The 26,720-nt window shown below is 40.8% G+C and overlaps 1 protein-coding gene across 1 annotated transcript in view; it reads left to right on the top strand.

The window, feature by feature from the left end:
* The window catches only part of SPTLC3 (serine palmitoyltransferase long chain base subunit 3), a gene marked incomplete at both ends in the record, with an annotated part of 78,297 nt that overhangs the window by 39,840 nt on the left and 11,737 nt on the right, over positions 1–26,720 (top strand). Inside the window, 5 exons of the mRNA XM_080342929.1 lie at positions 207–331; positions 2,493–2,586; positions 12,604–12,709; positions 19,904–20,123; positions 22,224–22,350. Coding sequence (XP_080199055.1) covers positions 207–331; positions 2,493–2,586; positions 12,604–12,709; positions 19,904–20,123; positions 22,224–22,350 — 672 coding nt within the window. The remainder of the gene's footprint in view (positions 1–206; positions 332–2,492; positions 2,587–12,603; positions 12,710–19,903; positions 20,124–22,223; positions 22,351–26,720) is intronic.

Genomic DNA, 26,720 nt, shown 5'->3' with positions numbered 1-26,720 from the left:
CATTAGTTACAGCTCATTCACATCCTTCCTTTGTCTTGCATTATCCCACATGCACAAGATACAAATGGAAAAGCCTTCTTCAGAACTTAATGTCATATGGCTTGATGACACACTTCTAGCCTGTTCTTATGTATGTTTGATGTCCTTAGTATCAGCAGTTGCCACAGTTTGATGAAATTTAATATTCACTGTGCTTATTTCTGCAGGTACCCTAGACAAACATGTCGAAATAGAGAAACTTGTGGCCAAGTTCCTTGGTGTGGAAGATGCTATGGTGTTTGGCATGGGCTTTGCAACTAACTCGATGAATATTCCAGCCCTTGTTGGGAAGGTGAGTACTTAAGGAAGGAACACATAGGACAATTGTTTACTAATTGTTTTAACAACTGTTGCAGTATTCTGGGCACTTATTAAGTGGAAAGGCTTGATCAAGGAACGAAGCTTGATATCAGGAATGCGTGATTCATAAGGCTGATGACCTTGTGACCTTAAATATGCTCCTTCATCATTTTTTCTAGCTCTGGGTGTTGCTATCACACATACCTAACATCTCTTTAAGGATGAGTGATATGGTTGTTTAGATCTCTTACCAATGTTCCTTCTCTTTAAAAAGTAAGGAAATGTTGCATCCCACGTCTCAGGTGTTGTGGGATCAAGTATTTGGGCTATTTGCAGAGACATTGCCCAGCTGCCTGTGGTGAAAGGCGATGATTAGCATATTTCTTACAACACTTTCATAAAAGAACAAGCACAGTGTTTAGCATTCCTGGTGAACAGATCTCCAGTCAGCCCTGCAAAGAAAGCTGGCAGCAAATGCAAGTCTAAAGTTGTTAGCGTATGACAAAAGTTGGGTTCTTATCTGGTGTTGAAGGGACTTCATCTCCAGTTCAGGATACCTAACAAGAAAGCGTGAAAAACCAACATCCTGTCAATCATAACCACTGACATAACAAGCAGATACACTGTGCTGTTAGCTGGGAAAGTGGGTGACTCCTCTTTAGTTCATGCAAGTGTGAAACAGTATGAAGTGTGTCATGCAAGTGTGAAAAGTTATTTCCCTCTTGGTGGAGATGGAATGAACTCGCTGTGTGGTGTATGATCAAGATTTCTTCTAAAGCACCGGCCTAGAGGTGAAGTCGCTTCTTCACTCGCTATTGAAGATGAATCCAGCTTTTGCAAGAGATTCCTAAAATACATGTACACAAGGGTTGGGCAGGGAGAATTGCTTCAGCTGCCCAGAACCTGAACTTCAATCTGCAACGGTGCTGGAGAAGTTGTCCAGCAATTTCAAAGGGAACAGATACAGAGAATTAATAAAGGTAAATTTATGAAATTGCAGACATATATAACAGCATAAGATACTTGTCTCACACTTAGATATAAAATAATTTTCCCTCACTTAGTTGGCTTCATGTGGACACTCAGGCCCCTATCAGAGGTGGGATGTTTAGATGTAAGTGGCACAAATGAAGATATTACTGTATGTATTATATAGGATATAACTTTAACAATTTAGTATATATTAAGATTATATAGTATTGTATATGTTATGTAATTGTTCTATGTCGGGGATATTTATTCCTAAATTTTTCTCTATAGTTAAGCCTAGCAGCTGCATTTTCTTGTCAGGATGCCTATGTTGTTACTGTTACTTCTGCATAGCAGTCTTCAAACAGGTTTGTGTGAGTGTCTCTCAATCTAGACATAATCTGTGTTTCCAAAATATTTACTCAATTTGTATTGCCCTTTTGGTAATGAAACCATAACACAAGACATGTGGTAGAAAACAGAGCTAAATAATGGTTTCAGCTTGAATTTCAACTCTGAATCCTGGTTCCTGTTAATACGCTATCCAAAGTTATTTTATTTCTCCTGCATTTCTGGTTTAGTTTCTAAAAAGAAAATTAGTTTTCACCTGAGTTAATTAATGAAAAATATACTACAGATGAACTGCATATGCATTTATGAAAGAAAGACTGGCTGGTGCCTAGGCTCCACTCACATCTTAATGGAAGGGGCATTTATGAGACATCAATCTGTCCTGATCTCATCTGCAGACCAAAGTGCTGATGCCAGTCCAGCCTCAGTACTACTCCTCCTTACATTACTGCCGTGCAGTATTTATATATGGGGTGATGACTGCATTTTCCTTGCAACACAAGATAGAGGAAGGAACATAACTCAGTTTTAGTCTAAAGCAGTCAATCTCCACTAGGGTTATTCACTACTTTCCAGTTACAGGAAATATTTGGCCCCTTTGTACCACCTAGGAATGCCTGAGAGTCTGATCCCACAGTTTCTGCTTGCCCTTGCAGTACATCCTGGCACCTTCAGAAAAGTGGCAGAAAGTCCAGTTAATGTTTAAAACTTACAGTTTAATTGGTGCAATGCTATATCACAGACTGGCACAGGCGTGCATGCTGACACACACATGCATGCATGTCAACAGCCTTCCAGTTCATGCAGATGCTTATTGTACTCCTTCTCCACAGGGCTGCCTCATTTTAAGTGATGAGTTGAACCACACTTCTCTCGTTCTTGGTGCGAGGCTTTCAGGTGCTACTATTAGAATCTTCAAGCATAATAGTGAGTATTGAAGTTGGAAATATTTAGAGACAGAGTTGTTCATACCTCAAAGGCAAGAATGCTTCCTTTCAATGCTTACTTTGCTGTCAGTTCCTAGACAATTCTTTTGTCTGGTCAGAAGGATTAACTATTCAATATTATGAGTGATTTCTGATGGGGAAAAATTGATAGTGTAATACTATAATTGCTGTTGTGCATTATTTGAGTCATTAGGTTGGGCCTTAATTTCAAAATCCAGAATCTTAATCTCACTGGTGTCTTTTTGACATGCTGAATGACTGTGTGCTAAAATAAAGGTTTTACTGTTATTGTGACTATAACTAAAATAGTACAAGCATACTTACAAAAACATAGTTTATATTTCCTGCCTCTGTTTCTGGCAGATTCAGCGCAACCGAAGTTATGTTAAAGTGGCATGACTTTGAAATGATTGCTCTGAATTCCCAGGGGCTATACCAAAGTTGTAGGTGGTTATATCAAAGCATCATCCCAAATATTCTTTGAAGTATAATTTTAGTATAGGAATCACACATTAATATTGTCTTTGTATAATTATGTTCTAAAATACTCATGTTTTTTAACTTTTATTTAGTTAATGTTGCTGTGGACGTTGTCAGAGACGTTGTGATTGGCTTTGATGACAAGCCAGTGCAATTCCCCTTTCCATTCCAGTTGCTGCCACCAGGCAGCAATTGCAACAGAGATTAAGCAACTAGAGAAGTGGTGAGGAGTGAGAAAAGAGGTCTGATCACCTTTGTTAACAGCTAATACAGTTCCTTCTCCTTATTAAGTGTTGTGTTCAGCCCTGAGGTGACCAAAAATGAATTATGCATATGCTGCAAAAGGCCTAAGGATCCACTGGAGTGAAAAGCACACTATAATTATTATATGAGGTGGTGTTATAATTAATATCTATTCATAATTTGGGCAAAAAGCAATTTCTGAAGATCATTCGAGACTTAAAGACCATCCAAACCCGAATGTTTTTACAGAAGTAATTATTCATAGATTAGCCTGTAGCATATCCCAGCTTGGTTCACTTCCACAAATCTGGACATGCATGGTTGCTGTACCGGTCTTGTTTCAGCTCTTCCAGAGTTTGTTCATTGCCTTATCCCATTCAAAAGGGTTTGCATCACATCCCGCAGGATGACATCTCACTCCCCAAATCCAAATGTTCTCAGCCTCTACAGCCACCAGTGCTGCACGCAGCCTAGCCCAGCTGACTTGGGTCACTTCCCACAACATTTCAAACATCGTTCCAGTTTGAGGTGTAGATTACTCTCAACTGCTAGGGAAGCAGCGAAGGCATCGCTTTGAGCTGTCATTCTTGCTTTAAGGAATTCAGTCCCTAACTATCCCTCAATATTTCATTCCACTGTCGAGAATCATAGAGTCATAAGTCATAGGTGATACCTAACCAGTCTCTGTTTGTACTTATGATAAGTTAAAGCTGATGTGAATAATTCATGAACTTTAGAATAATAGCGACTTGTTCAAAAAGCAGTAATACAGCACTGGAAAAGGGAGACAGGCCCTTTAAGTGTCTCAGCAGACATCAGTGGAAGCCCATCCAGGTTGCTTTGGAAAAACTCACTGCTTTCTGGATTAGAGATCTGATTTGTCAAGGTCAGTGTTGTATGCCATTTCTGAGACATTACCTTATTTTCAAAATGAAACTCTAGAAACTTACACAAATCCTGTTTGGAATTTGAGTATCAGCTTTTGTCATCCCAATTTTGTAAGCCTTGAGTCTTAACCTAAGTTGCATTTCATGTGAAGCAGGTTCACACATCTATTCTCGCTCTTTCTCGCAGCCCACCATGAGTCTCTCAGTATGTTAGTTCCAAGGTTAGAAAGTTCATTCTTTTTAATATTTCCTTAATCATACCCATGAGTTACACGGCGCCAACAGCTTTTAAAATCACATGTGCAGATATGCATATATATCCCTTTTGCTTTGAAGAAAATAGCATGTGTGGGGAGGATAGGAGTGGAAAGAGCAATCCAGCAGATCTGCCTTTGTAGGATTCACAGGTTCACCCAAAGCAAAGTAGACAGCATTGTTCTCTGTGGATCTGTCAGAGAAGTCGTATAATACAAATCAGTACAGCAAATTAATTAAGGACATGCATAACCAAAACTTCTGGCTTGTGTTGGGAGAGATCTTCTCAGTTAGGCAGGTTCTTGTTTGTTTTGTTAGATCGGAGCTGTGTTGCTTATTCTCCCAGGTTATCCTTCTTGCCGATGTGTGGATATATAACATATATACAGGCGTGCACATAAATGCCCAAATTATCCTGCTTATGAACAGGAGAATTAAGCCAATATCTATATCATATTGCTTGATGCAAGAGAAAGGTTCCTTGTGCTGTGTTGGCCATGTGGATGAATGTAAAACTTTGCACCTTGAGTTACCACTTGAAGATCTTTAAGCATTAATTTCAGCATTAGGGAGTAATGTGTTTTGTCTTACTTTTTAAAATCCCCCTCTATATTCTAGTAAAAAAAATGCAATACCCCCTGCCTCTTCTTTCCAAGGACAGGGGGTTGATATATGTCATTTCATAGAAAGAAATCAATGACCTTTTAAAGAGCTCAGCCCTGGGCATCAGCTGGAGGATGTTACTGTGCCAAAGGCTTGACTGGGGCCCTTTGATGAGCTATTGGAACAGTTCTCCAGCAAGGTGCAGAAACAAAGAATAAATCAGAGTCCTATCCCGAAGAGGATTAGGGCTTAATGTACATTTCGTTTTCACTTGTTTGTATGGAGCCAAGTTGTGTGCTGGCAAGAGCTGGCTCATCTCTTTCGGAGCTGCGCCAAGGTACACACACAAAGTGTTTGACGCAATATCGTCTTGCACTAAAGACAACAGAAGAGGTGCCAGGTGGTACCGCCACTAGTGCCTGAGACATGCGTCCTGTGGAGAAGAGTCAAAATATCTTCAAATCAGGCAGCATATTTTGAAGTTACCTTTTTGCTATTGGAATGCAGCTTGAGAAACCAGAATGTTTTCCATGCTCCTTATTGCTTACATCAGCCTCTTCTGAAATGCTGTGTAATACACTTGATAAAACTGCCTCAAACGTATTTACTTTGGCTCTGACTTCCTTGGTTGCGCATGTGTAGAAGAGACACTGGGAGAAGGGTGAGGTGCGAATGTTTGTCTCAGTTACTATAAATGGTTATCAAAACTGGGAGGAATAATTATGGAACAAGTTAGTGAAGCAATGATACGTTTTCTGAACCAGCTACTTCCTGAATATTATACAAAAAAACGCACACAGGTGTGTGCTGGTAACTTCCCTTTCTAACAAGCTTGGCACTATAAATCACTCTCCCCTCCCTTTTTTCCCTTGTTATGCAAAAGCTATTTTTAAAATAAAAACATCAGGAAACTTTGTTCTATGACAAAAAATATTTGACAGAAAAAAGAGTAAAACGTGCCATTTTAAACTTGCTACAGAAGCACATTCATCTTTCAAAGGCTCTACTCTAGAGCCTACTCTAGTCCGTAAGACTGTGTTATTTTATTTTCAGGCATATAATCTATAATACTGGATCTATGTGTCATTACACAAAAGTTAATAATGATGCTTATTTTATTAGTTAGCCAAGAAGTGATCTCTTCCTATTACGTCAATGAGGTATAATATAATTCTTATCCTGGCAAAAGTTGATGAAATTCTATTTCAATAAGTGCATGGCTGTCCTCAGCATTACACTTCTCATGAAAAATCTGAGTAGGTTTCCCTAGAACAGATGAAATTGTTAGACCTCTGTGCTTCTCCTAAGTAAAATAAAAGACATCTGGATATTTCTCCTTTTTCATCAAAACATTGCATAGGTGCATGAGAAGGTTTTCAAGCTTTACTGTGAATAATAGAACAAAAATGAGCTGCAGACCTCTAAGTCCATTTTTATTTGCACATAGGAATGTGCTCTGCATCCTGCCTCCCAGTGAACAACCCCTTCCTTGTAAACACACAGGAATTTACAGACCTGAGCTGAGAAAAATGCACACGCACACACCTACAGATCACCTATGTAAGAGAAATTTAGGAGAATACTCTATTTCAGCCCCATAACTGAAAACTACTGAACAAGGCATTCCCTTCCTGTGGGCTCTCAGTAGCACCGTTGCTGCTCTTCGCCCTGCCAGGGTCACACCAGCAGTCCACAGGGTTTTTGGCCTTCAAGGGACATTTTCTGTTCCAGGGACATGTGAGTTTTTGTGGATGCTGGCAGCAAAGCTCAGCTCCCTGGAGTCCTTGCTCTGAGGCATAGGTGTCAGGGGATATTTTTTCCTTTATTTTAGGACATGAGCAGTCCTAAATTTATGCAGTAGTGTTTTTAGTGGGCTAAAGTTGTTCTGACCTGACCATAAAAAGCACATGCCTTTTGTCTCCCCTGCTATGGTGTGGGCACCATTCAAGTTACCATTTCCCAGGCAGTGATTTATTGAGCAATCTTGAACAGACCTGCATTTCTACACTTGAAATGCAGCCAGCTGCACGGTCCAACAAGGCCTGGCCTTGGTTAGTTTAATGCCAGAAAGCATCTGATGTTACCCTCACCAGGCCTGGGCTCCAAGGAGCCTCTCCCACCCTACCCAAGTGACCCACATGTGGATCATTCAGCTGTATGGGAACTACACTCTCAATATTTTTATTTCCTGGCCCAGAGACAGGCTGACTTATCACCTGCTCTTTTTTATATCTAAGAAAATCTTATGTTAATATCATATAATTTATAGCACTTTTTCAGAACCCCTGACCTTTATCTTGGTTAAATATCAACCAAAATCCCTTGACCCTTCCAATAAAACTTGAAAAGCAAAACCAAATAGCTAACCATTAATGGGCTTGTGATTTTATCAAAGGTTTTCTGTCACAGCAGTTCTGGATCTTATGTTGGTATCAGGTGCAGCAGTCTTGGGTCTTATACTGGTATCAGGTGCAAGATTCTCTTTGTTCATTCCATGGACAGATGAGTGTGTTAGTGACTAACTACATCCAAGTGAATTCTATTCATATCAGCCTGTATAAGAAGGTGCTGTACAAGGCTTTGGGTTTCTTTATTCTTTCTAGTTCTACTACATTTTTCCCATATAGCATCAAGCAGCTCAGCTGCAGTCACATTTTCAGGTTTAGATGGGTGATTGCGTGAGCGGTCTGCGGGAATCCCAGGACTAAGCACAAAAATCAGGCCATGTGGAAGAAAAATTTCCAGTTCTCTTCATTGCAAGGGCACTTCACATGATCAGAACAAGAGATACTACAAGAAGGGCAAGCAATTGTGAGGCACAACCAAGCACCTTGGTTAGATGAAAATCGACATCTGAAATGGGAATCACAGCAGTACATTCCTAGCTCCTCCTCACACACCTTTTCAGAGTCTTGTGAAAGCAGTAAAGGGTTTTTTGGGGTTCTCACAAATCAGGTGGTTGATGACAGAAGTGTGTCATGCAGGTGTGAGCTGTTCAGGTTTCCTGCTTGGAAATTTATGTTAATCCAATTCTGGCATTTCTCAGTCTACTCAGTCAAATTAATGCTTTAGGGTTCAGATATACGTGCCATGAGGACACCTTAGAGAGGAAGCACAGCTGCCTGGAGGAGTTGTAGTTAACGCTGGACAAACTTTTAGGCAGCAGAAGGCTCTCACCTTTCAGTGCAAATACATTCTCTAGCAAAAAAGAAGGAAAGAAGAGAAAAAATAAGTGGAAAATTATGAGTGCCTGTCTTTAAGCAAGCAAACAAAACTTAGCAGGAGGGCAGGGATGAAAGTGATTAATGGGGAGATAAAAATTAGTGAGAAATTTCTTTGGTTGCAAAAAAGAGGATTTGCAGTGGCTTAGTACAAGATGGTTCCTTTTTTTGTTGTTTTCCAAAGGTATAAGTGGCCCCTGAACTTAAGAATGGAGGGCAGTGTCCATAGCTGTTACAGACCAGGATGAAAAGCACATTACCCACTAAGGTTTTGTCTTCCTTGAATCTTCTGGCCCCTATCAGAGACGAGATTATTGCAGCAGATAGGTGGACTGCAGCCCAGTCCAGTTTGGCATGTATCTCCCTGTGACACATAGAGACGCTGCCACAGAGAGGAGACTGGAATATCCTGCTCCTAGCATGCTGTGTCTGCATTTGCCCGCTCTGATTTCAGAAAGCCATGTCTGACTTGCCATATGTGAGTAGGAGTTTCTCCTCAGCGAATGCTCTTTACTTTCACAGAGACAGATATTTGTTGAGGGGCAGGGAGGGGAGTCTCAGCCTGTTACTGAGGGGGCAGCAATCACCGCTCCCACCACCCCATTCTAAATGAAGATAACGCAAAGCTGTGATTTCAGGGAAATGACTCTAAAGGTGCTTTTGCTGGTCAGAGCTGTGCCAGCAGTCAGGGATTTTCCAAAGACTACTTTTCTCTAGAATGAAAACCACCTTCTGCAGTCCTATGGTTGCTGTTTAGACCAACAAAATACTCGCAGCGGTTTCCCTTTGTTGCTTTAGGGGTCTGCAAGGAGGGACAGCATTGGAGCTGGCTACTTGAGTCACCCACGGAAGGACAGTGAAGAGGAAAGTTGTTATACCAGCAGGGTGAGAGCGAGAGAGGAGGAATCAATGGGAGAAACTGAAAATGAGAGTGGCAAGCACAAGGCAAAGGAAAGAAGGATGTGATAAGGGCAGTAGTAGCCTGTTTATTTAATTAAAAAGAATTCAGCTGACATCACAGCAGAGATTTCCAGCCCACGCAGAGGAATGGTGATGACATCCCCAGCGTTGCAATGTAAGGACGAGGGTGGAGACGCCGTGTCTCCCTCTGAGGAGGCACTGAGTGGGCCTGGAATTGGGCAGGGGCCTCTCCAGGAGCCTGCAGTCCCACCTGCACTGGAGGCAGCGTGACACACGGCTGCCCGCCCAGCTCCAGGCTCACTTCGACCCACTGGCAATTTGTGGTGTTGGTGTTTTTGTTGAAATAGCTCTGAAGGATCCCAAGCAAGAATTATGCAAGTCTGTATTTAATTCTAAAAAACCTAGGAGATTCACTGTCCCTGCTTAAGAAACTTTATCCTCCATATCTAGACAATATGCCGTAGGGATAAGGTGGAAACTGAGACAAAGATAGATTTGGTTGTACTTTGACTAATTATTAAGTGAAATTCTGAACACCACCTCCTGGGCTGGTGAGCAGTTGTTAGCCATTACCGCTGAAAAGCCTGGGCCAGTGATGGTCAAACGAAGGACAGTTATTTTCCCCATAACTGGTTATTCAAGATGGACTTGTGCAACTCATCTCAATGTCCCAGTGTTTCACAGTCTAACTGTATTTAATGAGAAAATAATGTTGATATCCAAAAGCCACCTGGGGTTGTGCTGTTGTTTTTCCTGGCATTTAGTATATCCTACTTTCTGGAAAGGCTAAGCATAAGCACATAGGGAGCGCTGCATCTTCACTTTGAATAACAGAAGCAGCCTTTGGGAGTGAAGATTAAAGGTAACAGATTTTCTTTTCCTCCCAATTTCCCCTTTCCAAATGAGACACTACAAGCACAGCACGAAAAGGTCAGTAAAATTCTTTTGCACCTAAAGAAATTACGTATTGACTGCTACAGGCCTAAGAAAGAGTCACACATACGTGTTTTCCAAAATGAGACGTCAAAACCAAAGTAGATAGCGCTGATCCTGCAAACAGACATGTCCTTTGGAGATGTTCTTCCCAATCTGCAGTCTCATGTTCCATGCTTATTCAGACAGAGGAGCTATTCACATACATGTATACATACAGTTATATACATTTAACTTCTCTCTGTCCTCTTGTCTTTCTTGTCATGCAGATGTATATTAAAACAACTGAATGCTCAAGCCATGCTTTTAGCTCAGAGGGTTGGGCAAACTGACTTTCCTGAAGTCTAGAACAAATCTGGACTGACATATAGACAGAATACTGAATTGAAAGACTCTGTCTGATTCAGAGGAGGGTTTTAAAGGTCGAGAAGTATTTAGATGATGATGATGACATTCTTAGAGAAATAATTCAATGAAGAAAAGGAGGTGCCCAAATTTTACTTTGAGTAACTGAGTGACTGGGGAATCCTTTAATGCTCAGAACTCAAAAGGATTTCTGAATATTATCTTCTCAAAACAAAGAGAAGGTGAGCAGCTCTTTGCTATAAAACATGCATGTTGTGCAAATGTTCAGCTGGGTTATAAATTCCCCTTTTAAAGCACCAAGGAACTTTTATTTCCTTGATTGCCATCTAGTGGAAACTGTGCCGTCTGCATTTCATAATAGCATTTCCATCTTGCAGCTCACTGAGCTCTGCAGATGGTTGCACCATTGAAATAAGGGGCTACATATTGTGCACGTGTTGTGCTTTGTAAATTATAGCAAGGTCTTGCTAGGTCAAGAGGTTACATAGTAAGGTGCAGAGTGGCACCGTTATTTCTGAGAAATTTATCTTTCATTGAGATCAGTAAATGGTACTAGTAAGAGATGAGGTGTTAGGATGAAGGGTTTAGGTCGTAACCTGACTATCTCTCAGGTTGTAGGTTATTCATGATAGACGGTTACTGCACAAATAACCTGGTTCCGGTCAGGTAGAAGCCAAACTGTAGGTCATTCTTAATATATCTAGGTGTATGTACTTCACTTGGGACAACTGAATTTTACAGATTAGCCTTGTACTATTTTAGAAAGTTAAAATAACTGCATTAAGATGTGTTGCTGAAACAGTGGGGTTATATAATGAAAAAAATGCCGGAGATTTTTCTCAAGCCACAATTTTACGTGATCTGTAATATTCCTTGGGGTATTACGAGGCTCTGTAAGACGTTCTTTGAAACCATGTTGAAGCGTCAATCCAAATTCCTGAAAAGTACCAAAATAATTCATTTTCAAGGGCGTTCATTGATGTGGAGACACCAGAATGCTGGTGAGAGTTAAACTCTGCATTGGGAGTCACATTTGGTCCGACAATTATTCCTTAGATGTTTTTTCCTGCTTCTTCCATGTCTTTCAAACCTTTAGTAGTTTTCCTTCAAGAATTAGATTACCAACACTCAGCCCTTGAGAAAGCAGCTGAGGTTCTAACATTATTCCAGGCCTCCTTATATCAAAGTCCTGCCAGTGTCAAGCATTTTGGGACCAAATTAGCGTATCCACACCATGTGCTTGTATCCACTTGTCTCTCCCTCTCCCATCAGAAAAGTTTCGCTCATTTTCTTTTTTGCGAAGGACCAGATTTCTCTTGCTGCCATCCTGACGTGCTTCACACAGCCTAATCCAAAACTTGCTGAAGCAATCGTGTTATTCATGAGCCCATGGTGATACTGGAAGGCAACCAAAAACTCACTATTCAGAAGCCTTGAGACATAAGCATCAGCAGCCCATACTGAGAAACTGCTGGCAGTTCCCTTTTCATAGAATCATTTTGGTTGGAAAAGACCCTCAAGATCATAGAGTTCAACCATAACATAACTCTGGCACCAAACCATGTCCCTAAGAACCTCATCTACATGTCTTTTAAACCCCTCCAGGGATGGTGACTCTGCCACTTCCCTGGGCAGCCTGTTCCAATGCTCGATAACCTTTTCCATGAAGAATTTTTTCCGAATATCCAATCTGAACCTTCCCTGGCACAACTTGAGGCCATTTCCTCTCATCCTATCATATGCTACTCGGGAGAAGTGGCCAACACCCTGCACACTACAACCTCCTTTCAGGCAGTTGCAGACAGTGATAAAGTCTCCCCTCAGCCTCCTTTTCTCCAGGCTGAACAGCCCCAGGTCCCTCAGCTGCTTCTCATCACACTTGTGCTCCAGACCCCCCTGCATTCAAGGAAATTAAATCAATCACTGGGTTTTGCTTACTAGTAAAGGAAGTTTATCTTCTGGACATATTTTTTTAATGTTGTCTTTTTCTGTATGGGGAAAAAATAGCACCTAGTAGAAAATCAAATGTTCTTTAGAAAAACCTTGGTTAATGGTTTCCTTCCTCCTTTTTCTTATCTTTAAATATAGATATGCAGAGCCTCGAGAATTTGCTGAGGGACGCAATAATATATGGGCAGCCTCGAAGCCGCAGAGCATGGAGAAAAATTATCATCCTCGTGGAGGGCATTTACAGGTATGTTTGTGTTTTAGAAGCGTGAGCACTCTATCATTTCTGAGGACAGAATGATATACTGAGTGAAGTGAACATTGACTTTAGCTATCCGAGAGAAATCTTGATGGGAGTGGAGGTTAAGATAGCATTCTCTGATCTTATAAATATGTTAATTTCCATTACATCAGTCTGAGCCCTGGTGTAACTTGTTCCGGTTAGATCCTCTGCATTGTTCTGAATGTTGATTTAGTAAATCACACTGGATTGGGAGAGGTGGTGTGAGAGCAAGACAGCTGGTGTATGTTGTGACAGATGTGATAAAATTCATGGGGCTATGGTAGCTGAGTTGTTTTGCTGAGTAAGCTGAGTTTTCTTGAGTTGTTTGTTGTGCATGCGCAGATCAAAAGACAACAATGCAGAACTAACCAAGTTCTGTGTGCCCAGTTCTTACCCAGATGTTGGAATCTTTAAAACTCAGGCTAAACCTAGGACAAGTGATGTACACACCTTTCTAGTAATTGGTGCTGGATCTAATGGACTCACATTTTAACAGGAAAAGCAATTAAAAGACTGGCTTTCAAAGAATTATATAGTGGCATTTCATGTAGCCCCAGTCCCTGGAGGAATTTGAAAGAGAGGAGTGCCTTTGAGAATTCATCAGGTAATATCAACATCAATAATAGCACGTAATTATAGAGCATCCTAGTCAGATAAGTCTGGTTCACTGGTGTGCTGCATCCTACACCCAACCAGAAAGACAAACCATCGCTAAAGCCGAGCAGCAGAGCAGAGACGCCAGCCAGGCTCACCATCCTGGGCTTCATCCTGGCAGCCGCTCAAGCCAGGGGAAGGTTCCTGAGGAGGCAGCTGTGAGGCTGGTGGATGGCGCAGAGGGGGAGCTGCTGGTGGGCAAGGGGCTGGAGCAGGGAGAGGTGGACATCAGGAAGAGGAGGGAAGGTCTGAAGAACCAGGGATCTGGACAATAAGAGGGTTTGCAGGGATCTAGGCAAGGCTACTGTGGCAATGATGAGAGATGGGAGAGTAGGAGAAAGATAGTTTGGGGAGTAGCAACACCTACACCACAGAGAAGGGAACCAGAACTATTTGTTCACAGGATGTGACAGGATTTATGAAAGCAACATTGAACTTTTTATGTACGATCATATCATGTGTTGCTGAAATACAGCCACTCTGGATGGGCAATCATTTATGCCATTTTATTGAGAAGTGCTAGCACAGTTGAGCTGATTAGCTTTTTTCATACAGAATCTTTTACAATCTCCTGTCATCACAACTTCATAGTTGTCAGGGCTTTCTTTTGACCTAACATTTTGCATCTGCAAAGAGAACAAATCAGTCCTTATCTAAACACCTGTCACTCAGAGCTGAAGCAGGTCAGCAGCAGATCAGCTGATCCAAAGCAGGCTGAATATCTCCTTTCAAGCAGAATAAACAGAGCAAAACTGCAAATAAACATAGCTTGGCACTGCTAAAGGAAAGCTCAGATTTAAGGACTTTGATCATGTAGAAATTAAGTGGACCACCAACATTTTACTGACAAATATTCCCATCAGTCTTATGGCCTGCAGAAAACACTCCAGCTGCTGAGCTTTGTTCACTTTTAAATCCTTTACCCCCTGTACTGACCACTAGGGAGCAAGAAGGTAGACTGGTGACGCAGAAGCATAGATTGGTTTGAGCACTGTCAGATATTTGCAACTATAATAATTATATTTCCACCTATATATTAGATAGAGAGTTTTCTTTTCCTCTAATTTTGTAGTCCAAAGGAAATTTCATTCTCAAAAGTTCAAAGAACTTGCTGTTGGAATGCAAAATAACAGCATGTTAGAGAACCTCACTAAAAAGGTACCATAAACTCCTTTCAGCCTCATAAGGGCTGAATAGTGCTAAGACCTCTCATGCCCTGAGTGTCTGTGCTTGTGAAAGGCACAAAGTAAAAGAAGCACAGAGTTCAGCTCTGTACCAGTCTCTCATGGGAAACTAGCCCTAGTAGTAGCTAGGTTGGTTGGTTAGTTGTTTTCGTAGTCTATGCAGATCAGAAATTGAAGATTGTGGTTTTGTTGCGAAGCAAGTCTGCTCAGACTTGCGGGAGAATGCCACCGCAGCCCACGGGGTTGTGTCCCTGCCATCACTGCCAGCCCGAGTCACACGCAGCTCATCTGTCCTTACAGTGCTGCTGGGAACAGGCTCACAGGCCATGTAGTCTAATCCAGCAAGCAGCTAATAACATTTCATGTGCAAAAGAAAAACTGGAGAAAGACGTAATAGAAATACTCATGTTTTTCCTTTCTTGGCCCATGATTTTTGAAAGACTAAAATTTTCCAACCTCATATTAGCTAATGTTAGTTTTCTTGAAGATTTGCCAGATACCAAATCTAGAAGGTTTAAGAGAAGGTAGAATATTGTTAATTTATTCTTCTTACAATAGTTAATACTGTTGGGTTTTTTTGTTTTCATTGAAGGACTTAAGTTACGCTTCAGGGACAACTAACACAGAATTTAAATAACTTGATCAGAGCTGTTCCCCAAGTTAAAATATCTTGGCTTGCAAGTTTGGCTTGGCAAATTTTTACAGAAATGTTTTTTCCAGAGACACAAAAGAAACACTAAGCTTTCCTTCTTTAAAAAAAAATATATTGTTATATAGGACACCATAGTCTTAGAATGGTAAATTTGATGGTATGGAAAAAAATTGCCTCCTGTTTCAATTAGGAATATGTTGAAGTGTTTACACTGTGCATGAGCCCAGACTTAACAGCTGGCAAAATTTGAAAAGGATCATTGTTAGCCAACATGAGCATTTCTGGAAATCAGACTTGAGTTTGAAACCTTAAGCCACAGATTTTGCTTGGTTACAACTGAAGGCAGAATTGGCCACTCAACTTGGGAAGCACTCCAGCTACACATCAAATAAATAGCAATAAGTATATGTTTGTTTGCTTTTTAATGTCTCTATTATCTTAAAAAGAAAGAAAAAAAAAATCAGAAGTAAGTGTAACTACTAGTAAAAACTGGTTCTTAACTTGGACTAGCCTAGGAGCAAATATATTCCATTTGCATTCCAAACTGAGAGAGACCATCTAGCCATCAATCTTCAGTACAAAAAGCATGAAAAAGTTTTGGCAGTGTCCAGGGCACATGTTACACTGACTTGCTAAATCATATTTCTGTTATTTAAATGCCAACTAATGTTTTCCTTGGCTTCTACCATTTCCAGCTCGGGATTAATCAGTTACTGTGTTCTTACATGGTTTGTGGTGAGCTTCTGCTCTCTTGCGCACATATTTACCTGGAGTCAGACAGGCCAAGGCCCAGGGCAGGAGCACCAGAAACTGATCCAAACAGATTTTTCATTTTTTTTAATTTCTTTTTTCCCTGTTTTGAATTTAACTTGGATATTTTTCCCTTCCAGCTCAGAAAATAATTACCTGATTGGTTAGGTATTGTCTAGTGCCTTTTCACGTGCACTGTAAGTTCCTTGGGGTTCAATGCCCATACCATATGAAATTTATCAGGGTTATTTTTTATTTCCTGGGATTAAGTGACCCAACTTCCAGAAAAGAGTGGGGTAACATGTAATGTGTTTGGCCAGGGACCAGTATTAAACGTTAACTTTTCTATCATTTCAGTCTATGGGGTTGTACTGGAGGGCAGAGTTGGAAGGTTTCCTTGAAACTATAGCTCTAAACTATAAAACAGAGATTGTTGTATGAATATGCAAGGTTTATGTAAGAAGACAATACCTAAAATAAACACTAAAATGGAATGCATACATCTTGGGAGTAACACATCAGGAAAGAAGGGGTTTTTCCAATTATGAAGTAGCTTGAAAGGGGGACAGAAAGTTTTCAGATGTTGAAAGGATAGTGGTAATATAAGGCATGTTTGGAGATGTTTAGTGATGCAATTATGAAGAAGATAACAGGTTGAACATTAATAAATTAATTCTCCTGATGGGGTAAGAAAAAAGAAACTATGGTACAATATTAGGGTGTAGAAGACTCTTTTCCTGAGAAATTTCAAAATAAACTGGACAAAAACTGTCAATATGCTGTCAAGAGCAAGCCTTTGTTCCAAGTGAAGCAACCAGCACACGTGCACACCTCCTGTTTCTCCAGGCACTTGGCTCCACAGTTCACCAGCTGCATCAGGAAGAATCTCAGTGGTAACATAGGAATTGACTCAAAGTTCAAAATTCCGTGATCCCAAAATTTTGTATTATCTCCTCACATCTGGAGGAGCATTCAAACTGAGTGTGTTTCGAAGCAAGCTTTTGTGCCTACCCGTCTAACACAGGAGATGAGGGTCAGTTGCAGTCGAGAAGCTTTACATCCCTGCCACCAAGCTAATATAGTTTTTGCTACAAGACAGGATGTAATACCACACAATGAGAACATCTTCTCTGGATAGAGCCATATTATGTTCATATGCATCCAGCTTTTTTGATGTGCCTTGTGTGCTTGAGCAGATCTGGAAGCAGATCAATATTTTTGTAAAAGCGACACAACCAGACTGAGACAGAATGATTACAGTTCACTCCTGTCTCTCTAGTTTAAACTCTGTCGACATTAATATTTACTGAAGGACTCAGTAAACTTTCCATTTCGGCTACCCAAGGGGTTATGTGAAGTGAGATTTATCTTGGAAGAATTCTAAACAGAGTGGTGTTTGTATCACAAACTATCTCCCAGAGTCAAAAGAGAGACCAAGAACAGAGTAGGCAGCAAAACATTCTCATCTCTGCCATCAGGAAAGCTGGGGCCTGTTTGAATGGCAGCACAGAAAATCTACCTGAAACCAGCAGTGCTTTATCTGCTCCATGGACACTTCAAGGCCATGTTAGGATCTCTGTCAACTATTGTAACATCTATGTCAGTCAGCATGTTTCAAGAGCAGAAAATCAACACTGATACTGAACATAAATGCCCTGTTTTGCTAAACAGCTTAGAGTTCAAAGAGAAATCTTCCTATACCTATGAGTAAGAAAAGTTTTCAATAAATCCTCTAAATGGTTAAATCTTGCACCAGCCACATACCAGCTCTCTGTATTCTGGGATTCAGCAGAAACTTTGCTTCCATTCCACAATACGCAGCAAACCAAGCTCTGTATTTTTAATTTACCATTTTTACTCTTGTCTTTTTGAAGATAAATACTGTTTCTCCCCTCTGAATCTCCATAAGACACTAAGCTTAACGATGTCCATGTAAATGTGGGTAAACTGTTTCTGTCCTTCGCTGGCCAAGAACTGCTGGGAGGTGGAAGTTGGGATGCCTGTTCACTTGTTGCTCTCTGACCATACAGCCAACCTGCAGCCCACCAGAAGCAGCCGAAAGCTGCCATCCCCAGCACGTGCGATGCTGCATGCCCAAGCACGCCCAGCGACTCGGTATCATTTTCAGTTGATTAATGCTTTGACTCTGGGCTATGTGAGGACTGCGGGCTCTGCCCTTGTATTTCTTAGGAAAACACCTGTGGTGGTTCAAGTTGCTTTTCCCCCAGTTGCAAAGTGAGCAAGCCCAGCCCTCAGGAGCTTGTAGTACCACCCCATCCTTCTTTGCTGTGGGAGACCATGGTGCTGATAGACAGCCCCACAGCTGCCTCTTCAATGGGTGGGCGAGACAGAAGGGCAAAATTTGCCAGCAGTCACCCGACAGCCAAAAACATGGCTCCTGGCACACACAGCCAGGCTCTCTGAACCTCCCAGTGTGAACAGCACAGGCAACCCTTGTCTGTAGCTGGTCACCCGTGCTATTCTCTCAAACTAATGGAGTCGTGCCAGTGGGCAGGTCTCCTTCAACACTGGAGACCAAGCTGTTTCCAGGCTTACTCAGGAGAACAGAGGATGAAAGAAGCACTAAAAGCATTCAGAAATTTCCCAGGTGCTAAAAGCACATCCTGCCCCTTTTGTGGTACCAGCCATCCAGCTGCATAGTGCAGCAAGAGGGGCAATAAAACAATCCATGGAAGCCACTGGTCCAGGATCTAAAAATTGCCCAGAAGTTGTGTTGATTGCACTGCTGTGTTGTACATGCTATTTGTGAACAAACTAGATGTTTCTGCTTACCTGAAATTCTTGTAGTATTTGCGATTCAATACACCTTAGCCATGGAGCACTAGTTTTCCTGGCGCACAGCACACTCATTTTGTGTTCGGTAGGAAGTATTTAGCATTTGAAGACCTGCTTACTAGAGCTAGTGTAAAACAATATGTTTAACTCCTTATGAAATGAACCCTGAGTGCATCAGAGCATATCCAAGCATAGCTGTAGTCATCTCACAAAGGCTTTCAAGATGTAATAATCTTCACAGCAATACTATTGATACTTCCCTTCTGATTTGTCTCCCTCCCTTTCAGGCTTTCATTTTGCTGTATAGCTCCTCTGTGCCTTCTAACTTACTGGCGTGATTATGAACAATGCATAAGAATTATAATTTCTTCTTATTTCTACAAATCTCGATACACCATTAGTGCAAGATCAGAATGTTTCTTTTTCCTATGCGGCTGCAAGAAAGTAAAAATGAACAGAATGGAATTTTTTTCCTTTGAACACTGGGTAGCAGGCTGCATTTCCTCAAAAGTGCATACTGGAATAAACTATTGGCAAGAGAGGATTTGTGTTCCCTTTTCCTAATCCCTGATTCTGTCCACTGTGAAGACTGGGTTATGATTTGGGTTATGGCACCATCTGTTCCTTTCAAGCGGTCCATCTCCTATGTAATAATAGTAATAGCGCAAATGACCCATGCTTTGCACCGGGGTCATTTGCACTAGAGCTGCTAGCCCCAAATATTGCAGCTGTAGCTGAGAATGAAGTAAGCAAGGACCAGACTGAATTATAGTGGTTCCTTAATTCATTATAACATTTGTTTTGCAGCGAATTGTAATGTAGTGCTTGGGGTATCTCCCCCTTGCTGTCTACCTTTCCTTCTCTTTTCTGGCATGTTGAAAATGTGCAGATGCTCATAGGCTTTTTGACTAGTTTTGATTGTTTGAATTCTAAAATTATTCGACTGTTTTATACTCACCCACAAATGGGAAAGGCTTGCAATTTTTCTTTGAATTGTAAATACAAATTGAAGTTCCAAAAGATCTTTCACAGAGCAAGGCAATCAATGCCTTTATTTTCTGACAGTATCTTAGAAACAGAAAGCAGGGTTTGTTGTTCATCCATGATTCTCTCCATCCGCAGCATGGAAGGGTCCATCGTACGCCTGCCAGAGATAGTCTCCTTGAAGAAGAAATACAAAGCCTACCTCTACTTGGACGAAGCTCACAGCATCGGTGCGGTGGGCGCAACGGGCCGAGGAGTTGTGGAATACTTCGGTATGAGTCCTGACGATGTTGATGTATTAATGGGAACATTCACAAAGAGCTTTGGCGCAGCTGGAGGATACTTAGCTGGCAAAAAGGTAAAAGGAAAACATAAACATTTTAACCTCAAGGGAGGGGGGATTTACCTTCTTATGATGTATTTGACTATCTTTTCACATAGACTACTTTGCAGGAGCACTATTCTAAAGTTAGTACCATTTTTGTCTGGATCCCAAATGCTCATCAATCAATCGTATGTCCTTATTCCTGTTTCATGTTCATATTATGTAATTTGCTTGGACTGGGTATTTCTGTGCCACCCTGATGATTGTTGTTTGTCTTGGAAATATTTAGACATGTTGTGGTTGGCTAAATATACTTCACTGCATCAATTTGCATGCAGATTGCTTGTTACTTTTGTTTCACATTTGTAAACAGTGTGTGGAGCAATACCGAGAGATTAAAGCCACAGTTTCATCCACTGATAATAAAATTCCTAAACAGTTGTGGATTGTCATAGTCACATTTTTTAGGAGGATGGAGAAAGAGGGTTACTGAGGGCCTTTTGCAATAGTGAAATCCGTGTCCTCAGTTGCTCTGCATACTTTTAACAAAACAACCTCTTGCCAACAACGGATGTCAACAAAAAGTAGACCTGAACTTGCTTTAACTGGGGGCGTAGTGGAAGAGAAAGCATAATCAACACCATTGTGAAATGTTATTGGTGTTGTTGCTTGACAAAGATATCAAGTAGTTGCTGATTATTTACCCTTTTCTTACCCTGCTGAATGTATTTCTAAAGCAGTTTGCTGAATGGGTAGGAAACCTGTTAAGACATCCCATGCGGTTGTTAGGATAACGTTAATAAGAGTAGCACTTAAGTAGAATAAAAGGGCTATAAGAAAGTAAAAAGTGTATATTTCTTACTGTCTTTTTCGGTTTTGCCCCTGGAGTTTTAAAAACAGGCTATCACAATACATCAAGAATTAATTTCCTTTGTTTCCTTTGCTTCCTGAACTTGTATATGAAGGTTTAACTCTTACCAAAGACAATGTTGCAAATGTGGCTAGAAATCATAGGAAGCCTAGATCTGTGTAAAGCAGTCTAAAGTAATTAATCATCTAAGCCTTGTAAGTTTTCTTAAATGAAAGTGGGTTGCTCTTTACAGGCCTGTGTGTCTCACTAAGCTTTGCCCCAGGCTTCTGCACCTTGGTGGCAGCTGCTCACCCAGAGCACTCTGGGCACGTTTATTTCTGCAGCAAAACACTCACTGTGGCACTGGTAACTGCATCACCTAGAGCACAGAAGCCTTCTCAGCTATTTGATCAACCCTTTAGGGTTACAGTTGCAATATAGCAATGCATAACCTGTATAAGCTTAGGTCAGTCTTTATTACTGCATAGACTCATACAGATTTTTTGCAATAGTTTGGGTTACTTTCTTTCTTTGTTTTGGTTTGGTTTTTCTGGTGATTTTTTTTTAATCAAAGGCAGTTTTCAAGCAGGCCTTACCACTTTCTCACTAACGTGGGTTCAGCTTTTAGTGTGGTGACTGTTACTCTGATATTTTGCACTAGGAGATATAAGCTGTCATAACAAGGATGGTCTTAATCGATTAAGTTCTGAATTCTTACAGTGTCCTGGATTCAGGAGAGTTACTTGTGCTTTAGACATGCTTACAGTACATCAGTGCTTTCTATACAAGGAAATACTAAAGTAGCTATACTGACTCTGACATGACAGTCTCTGCCACAGTGCTGGAAACTTTCAATTGAAAGACATTTATATGCAAATAGCTAAAGATAGATTCCAGTTAGGTAGCTTTTCTCAGGTTAGTTCTTGTGGCAGAGGAGCTACGCTGTTGTCATGTAGACTTTGCTTTGTTCCCAGAGCTGAGCAGGACTTATGTGCAGCTGTTCATTGGTCTTTAAATTATTTTGGCTCCTTTATAATAACTTTTAGCACAGAAGTAAACATTATTCCAGACTTTTGTTATAGCTATAGTTGCCCCACTTATATGGGGCACCTGCCTGATGTTTCTTTAGGCCATGCTTTAACAGTAGCAGCCAAGAAAGCAAACCAATAACTAGTGAAACATCCTCATCCTTCTGCATGTTCTCACTCCTGCAGTAGTTAAGAGGGAGATCTGCTGTTTGGCCAGCTCAAAGCTCATTCAATGCTTTGTTTTGCTTGTGCAAGGACCTTGTGGACTTTTTACGAACTCATTCTCACAGTGCTGTGTACGCCACATCTATGTGTCCAGCTGTAGCAGAGCAAATAATCAGGGCAATGAAATGTCTCATGGGACTAGACGGAACCACACAAGGTAAGCCACCTTCTTTAACTTCACTTATTCAGTTACTGCCAGAGCATTTACTGTGTACAGGTGCAAAAAAAATGGCATTCAGCAGTAAAATAGCTTAGTAATGCAATGCAAAGGAAATAATTCTGACTGTAAAATTAATATCCAACTCATCATACTTCTCAGTACTCTCAACTCTGTTTCTTTTTCCACACTCATCCACATGCAGCAGGGATGGAAATACTCTGGAATTCTGGCTCTGTAGTTGCCAGCCCACTCTGCTTTGCAGCAACAAATAGAAGTACATGAATTGTCCTTTGAGTCTGACTTTGTAGGAGGGGTTCATAAGGACGTGCCTTCATTTATGGGCTCAATGCTGTCAGTTTAGCTTCTTTGTAGGTGCAAACCTTCAAAATGACACGCAAATCTAGCATGGTGCAGAATTTCAAACCCGGTATTGTATGTTAAATAATAGAAAGACTATGTGATTATAATAATTCTTACTTCAACCAGGCATTAATTATGGTGTCCTGAAGCTAGTTTGGAAGTATATTTTGTATATTTTGTCCCAGAAGAACTGATTACTTGGTGTCTTTATGAAAAACTAAGATATTTGTATTCCTCACCTGAAGTTGCAGACACAGCTACTGTCCAGTCCTCTGTGTAATGTGCTTTCTATGCAGCAGGCAACAAAACAACTGTGTGATATTGATGTGTACTCAATGTTCTAGGACTTAATCCCAACTCAGGGAAAATCTGGTGGTTTTTGAATTTGTATAGTTTTTGTCAGGAATGTGCAAGAATCATGTTATTGTGTAATACGTGGTTGAAGATAGAGATTCTGCTCTGAACTGCAGTTTCTTTTATACTGGTACAGCAGCACTGTGCTGTGCTATTTTATCTTACCTTGCATAGGACTAACAGAGTAATTAGTTCTCTCTGGTAGTAATTAGTCCTCTCTGGTAGATATGACTAGTGTAAGGGCAATGGAAAGGAAAAAGAGTATATGAGAGCAGGTTAAGATACTGTTCTGCACTATGCGGTTGCAGTGCCCTAGAGGGCAGTTTCAAACTGAGATAGACACAAGGCTGTTAAGATGTTTATTGCAGCCCTTCAATGAGGCCAGAATTTGCAAGACCCCAGTGTACAAAAGGAAGGATAGAGAATCCAGTCCCAGTGCCAAATTCTGCTGAGTGCAATAACAAAGTACAGCAAAACTCCAGTGCGATGTGTAGCCGATGAGGAAATGATGCTTTTGTCATTTTGGCAGAGAAGTCGGAGTGTAACAACTCTTTCCAACTTGAAATTTGAAAGGTCGAGGTTGTGGATGCTAATCCCTACATCCTGTTCAATCTATGAGACCAGATCTGACAGGTTTCTCCTATCTTGAGGACTGCGGAGCAGCTCCCTGCGCTAATAATCGGCAATGCCATCAGAGGGCGGCCTTACACCGAGCCTTCCCAAATTCACATCTCTCTGAGATGCCGGGTGTAAAACATTCAACACACAGAGCATTTCCAAACCTTCAAAGCCTCTTAAAAATGATCTTCAGCTAGCGTGATTCCGCATGCAGTTCAGTGCAGGCTAGTAGCAGAACTTGGTTCAAGACGGAATTTTTTTAAGATGTACGTGTCTGTCTTAGGGCTAAGACTTTGCAGCATTTTCTCTTTCAGAAGCAGTGTTCTTTAATGACACAGTGTCTTTATTTCTCCACAAAATAAGTGCTTATTAAGGCTTCTGCAAATCCTTTGTGAAATAAATGAGTGTTCTGTCAGGTTTTAAGAATTTGTCTTGTAATACAAAATGCAAATGAATAGAAAAACAGATTAATAAATCATATATCACAGCTTAGGGTATTGCACAAAGGCTAGCAAACTGGCTATGATGTGTAAAAATGTTTCTTGTCCTTCTGAGCCAGACTCATTATTTTAGTCTATTGGTTTTTCTTTCATGTGGGCCTCCCTTCATTAGGCTGTCTTGTGACTACAAAAAAAAACGCGACCCAAAACACAGGAAAAAATGTGATGCTGGACCACACTACAATGCTGCTTTGGCATCAGAGAGAGGAAGGTGGTGGCTTAGAAAGTGGGGAGGAACAGAAGGAAGAAAGCACTGTCTCTTCTTAGATATTATTGTTTCCAAGGACAACAGCGGCCTTGGCTGAGTTCTTCGGGTCTGCTGTCATAGCGAATGGTGAATCCTGCATGTGAGCCGTCCTTGTGAGAGCATAGCCGTGTCGCAGGGACACCTGGCAGAGAAGTTGCAAGTGAACCAGAGTTGCCACAGGGTATATGGACCCTTTGTTCTCTGGAAGTCTGCTAAATCAATAAAAGGAGTTTATTTTGCAGTTTATTTCAAATGGCATTCTCTTCCCATAGGGTGGTTTGGGGAATCCTTTATAAGGAGATCTCCACTGATGGCTTGTCCTCCAGAGGACATTTCTGTAGAGGAGGGAGCCTTGTGAAAAACACTGGAATGTTTTGGAAAATAATTAAATTAGTGTTTGCTAAAAAGTTCCATGTTAACTAGTGGGTGCTTCTTGAAAATAGTATGAAATAATGGGATGATGAATGTGTTAACCCAGCTTTTTCTTACGTCTGAACTTCATAACTCACTCCTCAATAGATTAATTGAAAACTAAGGTAAGGAAGACTGATTTGGTCATTTAAATTGCTGCTCTGAAAACTCTTTGTTCTATGTTTTTTAGCACTTCATACAGTCATCTTCTATACTTTCCCAGATATTGTGCTTTTATATTCCCTGCAATTTCTTGCTAGTTATTTTCTACTAATTTGTTAAGCAGCTAATCCAGAAAAGAGTAGCATAGGTGGAATTATATAGTGAATAATACCCGAGGCCAGAAATGCAGTGAATACTGCTTGTGTTTATCCTGGTACGTATTCAAATGGTCAATCTCCCATATTTTCTTCCTTTATTTTCAATTAGTAACAATATGGTTGTTTGGAAAAGGAACCAAGGTGTGCATTTCCAAGACAGGATCAGTACATGGGATGGCTGACTGCAGGATATGAATAAATGTGTATGAACACAGTGGGTACAGTTTAATTAGAAGGAAGCTACAGGTTAACAGTTTAAAAATAATACTATGAAACCTAAACTATTTAGCTGGAAATCATCCACAACAGGTGTCTGTCTCAGGTTTCAATATTTTCATATCAACAAAAAAGATTCAGCCCTTCCTCAGAAGAAAGCTAGATATACATATGGGGTTTTCATAATCTAGCCAAGCTTATAGTTTTTGCCATATCCATGAACTACCATCTAAGTCTCATGTTGTTACAAGTCTCTACAAAAATCTTTACTTGAAATGAACAGCGATGTATCTCAAGATCCACTGAATGAAGGAACATCTTCCAGCTTAGTGTGGGGGGCCTGAACAGAGCATCCCCCACCAAGAGCCTGGGCACCTGTGTCCATCCTGCCCCATCAGGCACTTTGGGAACTGAGCCAGAAAGATTAGAGAGAAAAGACACTCTGATGAGCAAAGGAGACACAACAGGGATATCAGGTAACACGTTGGGTGATAAGGATAGAGGCTAGGACCAAAACGAGATGCTGAGAAGATGGGCTGGAGAGGCCGTGAACAAAAAGGGCTACAAAAAATACTACAGCAAACACAAGACCCTCCAAACAAGTGCTTGTACCTCAGGTGTTCCTTGTTCTTCTCTGGCCAACAAACTTGTAAGTGCACTTACAAGATGTGTGCTCACCTTCCTTTGCAGCAGGAGACTCCAGTTTGGATGTGAATGTTCTCATTTTAAAAGGCTTGCACTGACATAAGTACAAAGACATAGAGTAGACATGGTATCTCCCACAGAAACCATCTAGAAATGTATGGGTGTGTCCCATATCAGTATTTGTGATCATTGTGAGACATTACTGTCTGATAGCATGACTGGCAGGATATTCCAGAGCCCACAGCCAGCTATTACAGTTTCCTTCTTTTGCCATGTTTTCTGCTGTGACTTGAGGAAATGAAGCACAAGAAATACTGATTTAGGAGAAGATAGTCGTTCCCTCAAAATTGATAATGTACCTGCCTGGGATAGAGGGGTAGGTTGGGGTCACTATGACCAAGTCCTTCGTTTCTTGAGTGACTTGTATCAGAAGAGTCAGAGCACGACAACAAAAATTGAAAATGTATTTCTATTTTCATGTAAAATCATATTTTTAGTAGAGTACAAGTCCTGGTGTTTTTCAGTGCCATGTTTTAAAGGACTCTTTGAAGATTTACAGCTTGTAGAACAAGACACATTTATTCTTGGTACCACAATGTCATTGATACTATCATAGTTCCTATAATAGAGCTGTTCAAAAGCATATGAACTTCTGGCAGCTGTATTTCCTTTAATAATGACATAAGGCAGCAAGTT

The sequence above is a fragment of the Nesoenas mayeri genome, assembly GCF_963082525.1.
Source record: "Nesoenas mayeri genome assembly, chromosome: 3".
Lineage (NCBI taxonomy): Eukaryota > Metazoa > Chordata > Aves > Columbiformes > Columbidae > Nesoenas > Nesoenas mayeri.
The sequence above is the reverse complement of the archived record's forward strand: the minus strand, read 5'-3'. Positions and strand labels throughout refer to the sequence as shown.